At 40.9% G+C, this 4,315-nt stretch overlaps 1 protein-coding gene across 1 annotated transcript in view; it reads right to left on the bottom strand.

Moving 5' to 3' along the window:
- LOC118321455 overlaps window positions 1-4,315 on the bottom strand; it is a gene marked incomplete in the record, with an annotated part of 33,764 nt that overhangs the window by 28,544 nt on the left and 905 nt on the right. Inside the window, 3 exon segments of the mRNA XM_035652774.1 lie at window positions 1,669-1,742; window positions 3,053-3,094; window positions 4,190-4,313. Coding sequence (XP_035508667.1) covers window positions 1,669-1,742; window positions 3,053-3,094; window positions 4,190-4,313 — 240 coding nt within the window.

A 4,315-nucleotide genomic window follows, 5' to 3' on the forward strand; every position in this document is an offset into this window, starting at 1 on the left:
ACCACATATGAAAGTGGCCTGAAAATGGGATTTGTGCTGTTCAGATATCAGATATGGGTCACATATCGGCAAAAAAGTTGGATTTGGGCATGTGAACGTAGCCATAGAGAGTGCAGTGTATAAAAAGGCAGTCAAAGGATATTAAATGATACAAAACAGAAGAAACATCAATGAAAACAAGTTCTAAAAATCCTCACTCAAACCTAATGGGGCAATGTTCCTTTAGGGATCCAACATAACTTTCTCTGACATTAACTTCTATTAATGTCCCCTCATCTAGGAAGATAGAATGAACACATTCTATCTGTTGTGATGTGAATAAACATAAATCTGACTGGCAACAGGATCATTTTAATTGTGACATCTTATAAAGCTTCTCTATATTTACAGATTTGCTGTTTCAGAATGTTGTTTTGCCGCCTATGTTAAGTTTATCTATTCCTTCAATTAATATACCCACTTAAGCAGATAAATGACATTTTCTGTACTGCAGGTGATGGCTCCCTTATAGAAAATCTTTATTCTGATGTATTACAGCAAGGATAATAATATGGATAATGTCCTTCATTAACTGCGGCATGGAGGCATACTTAGGTTTGGGCAATACATTTGCTCTAACCAATTTGTTTTATTGGTTGTGCCCACTTTTAATGAGAGGAGCATCTTCAAAAAAACAGTCCACCTGCCTCCTCCACACTAGAGGACGCAAATTCAAAAGATGCACTGCAGAATGATTTCCTAGGTGTATACGTGTATGTATATATGTATATAAATAACTGTATATATTGATTTATTTCAATATAAATATCTTTTCCAATGTGTGTAGTATAATGGAACTGTAAACTTTAATTTCGTTATACAACATTGTGCTGTTCTTGTGTTGTGTTTATTGTCTTCAGGAGATTTAATCATTTTCATTTAAACTAACTATGCACACATTGCATAGGCTAAACTACTTTACAATAAGAAAGACTCAATACGGCCGTTCCCCTACAAAAATAAAATCAACTGTGGAGTTCCTCCCTGTAGTCTGGTCAGCACTCTGCTGTCAGCTTCAGGGAGTGTCTATCCTGAGAGTGGGGCTGTTTGACGGTGCGTCCACTGGAAAAAGGATGGAGCTGGAGAATAATCTGATTCAGACTTTTTGGCAGGGGTTGGCAGGCTAATTGATCACTGTAGTTCAAATGTTGCCATAGATATTCTCTAACCAGACTGATTCAGGATTCCCGTCCCACCTGCTGTCATTTACTTTTTTCCTTGTCCCGTCCCAGTCACGTGATGAATAGTACAACGGACTCCCATCCCACAGGATTCCAGAAAGTCAGTCTCTACTGCAGACAGAGAACTGAGTGACTAGGAAATCCTACTGCATCTCAACAGCTTTCTCAGTGTAGTCTCTGTTGGTGACAGAGTTGCCTGACTCTGTCTTTGTGGTAGGCCGTATCTGAAGGCCTTGATGCGATCCATGATTTCTCATATAAAAGTGGTGATCAGCCTCCTATTATATGAATGAAAAGGCTATATGAAGGAAACTGCAGTGCATATAACCCAGGTACCCCTCTCCATGCCTCTTGTTTGGGGCATTAGGTTGAGTTCTAGTAGTCTTACTTAGCATTAGTGAATGGATTATCTTTCATAGAATAGCTGCTTTTGAGCTGTGTTACTTACCTGGACAAAGAAGCCAACGAGAAACGAGACAAGGAAAGGCAGCAATCCAGCATGGGCTATCGTCACTGGAAGACCTAGACATTGAAATAATGTTCAAGTGTGTCTGAATTTGATTCCCACCTCACTAGATTTGAAGACGTGCTAGACGGTGTCTGACTTTTTGTCAGAGCTTCTCCCTGCCTGTCTATCACTGTCTCTGCTCACAGACACTCCTTTCCCTTCTGGCTCAAACTTACCATAAACTTTTATGGGTCGTGCTGATTCCAATATGAGATTTAAGTGATTGAACAAGTATTAACCTGGAAGGGCTCCACCTTTGTGGAACTACATGAAGACCCTGCTGAAAACAAAGTAGTTAAATGTAATGCCCCATGTAATTTCCACCTCTACAAAAATCTCTCTGGTGTTAACTACACTTCATAAACCACAGTCCAATGTGCTCTGCCAATGAAAGCCAAGAGATGGACGGAGGCTTAATTATGTTCCAAATGAACTGATATTATTAAAATGAAGTCCAGTACAAAGAATAAATATAGCTCACCAAAGTTTTTATCATCATATTAATTGGATGAAACATGCCTGTACACGCCTTTATCATCAAAATTCAGTGCAGTAACCTTTAAAAAACACCAGTGATTGGGGCGCCCAGGTAGATCACCTTGAAAAGCCGGCACCAGACTGAGTCCTTGGTACATGGGTTTGAGTCTGAGCTGTGGCCTTTTGCTGCGTGTCATCCCTCTTTTCTGTCCTCCCTTTCCTGACAATCTTTGGCTGTGCTATCTAAGAAAAGCAAAAAGCCCCCTCAAAAAAAATAGTAATAAAAAAAACCCAGTGAAGCTCCAGGGGTTAATGAGACTGTGAGAAAGATGTCTACTATACAGTAAATTAAAGTTTGTCCACCACAGTTTCAAGTAGTGTCAGTGTGTTGACTAGGTTTTTATACTGTCTCTACAAGGAACCTTTATTTCGTGTTGGTCCTCTCGGCCCCTGTGGAAAAAAGTGGTAGTGTTTGACCACCTTGTTTTATTGATTTTAAGGGGAATCTGACCCGGTGGCAGGCATTAAGAATAACTACATACAAATATCCAGTCTTTTCGCTGATGGTCTTGCTTATGCAGGTCATTTAGAGGCATCAGTATTAATCTGAGACTGTTCCATTAAACAGATTATTATATTGAGTGAAATGTTAACATTTTCCAGCTGGACACCATAAGTCAAACAATCTGTGATTGTTGAAATACTTGCCCAGCACATGCAGCACACACGCATGAGCAGCTCTTGGTAGCAGACCATTAAATTAGCTAAATAAAATGACAAAAATAGCTACAAATATAACTTTTTTCAGTTCAAAAGAATGTTTAAGTGAGAAAATGGAAGTACTCACCTAAGATTCCAGTTCCCAATATAGTTGCAATGGTCAAGAAATCTAGGAAGACAAACAGAGACTTATGTTAGACATAGTTACCACAAACAGCTGTGCAGATGAAAAGTCAACAGTTACTCTTCAGATCTCATATCAATACAAAGAGGGTATAATGCAATGTCACTGCAAAACTGGCAGTCTGAAAAGTGTCCAAGATGGTTTTTAGTATTTTTGGGGGCTTTTCTATTGCCTTTAATTGATAGAGACAGCTGAAGAACGACAGGAAAGGGGGCAGAGAGAGGGGATGACACGCAGCAAAGGGCCGCAGGTCGGGACTCGAAACCCTGGGCCACTGCCACTGGACTCAGCTTTGTACATAGGACGCACAGCCTCTATCCACTGAGCTAACTGGACGCCCCGTCCAAGATGTTTTTGCTCAGGGCTGACAAAGACTCTTCTAAGGTGAAACATGTTGGTGTCTGTCACAGAGTAGCTCTCAAGGTTTGGCTACAAAGTCCCAGGTCAAGTCCCACGTAAAGACAAGTAAGTCCAGGGCTCCAGGGTGCGGCCATTTTGGGTGCACATGCAAACTTCTGTCGAGTGCATCTGAAATTTAACAGGTCTGATAAAAGATATATATTAATATACACCAACATGTGAACAATAATTCTAAAGATATTTTCTAGAGATGATTTTGTCAGCATATAGTGAGATTTGATTCAAGCCTTGCACATGTGTCATTCATATCAGCGTCTGCATGTGTTAGACTGCTCCCTGTACTTCTCCTACATTCCTTGCATGCTAATTAGAGAAATTTGGAGCAACATCACAACCTTTAAACAATTCAGAATAAAGAGAACTTTTGATATGTTTTCGTCAAGATATAGGCTGCTGTGTCTGGACCACCTGTCCCTGGGCCCGAGATGCCAAACCCTGGCCCAACATCACAGGCAGAGACAGTCTCATCTAAATCCCAGCCAGAGTCAGAGCCAGAGCCTAGTACATACCAAAAAAGGCCAAAAACAAGCTCTGCCTGCGGTTTCTTGCCTACTGCCTCTATGTTTCACTAAGGCACAGCATGATAGCTTGGTTAATAGTGAAGTGTTACAAACAAGCTAAATTGCAATCTGTCTATAGTGTGTCTATAGACTTAGCTACTTGCTGAGATGGCAGCTCCGTCTCTCAGGGCTGCTGCTCTCCACCAGTGCTGCTGCGGGTAGTGAATCACCTCAGAGGAGGACAGGATGAATGAGAATGACGGATACTGACTGATGTCTGTGTTCT

Source organism: Morone saxatilis, unplaced genomic scaffold (assembly GCF_004916995.1).
Source record: "Morone saxatilis isolate NCDOM2014 unplaced genomic scaffold, NCSU_SB_2.0 Contig12, whole genome shotgun sequence".
NCBI lineage: Eukaryota > Metazoa > Chordata > Actinopteri > Moronidae > Morone > Morone saxatilis.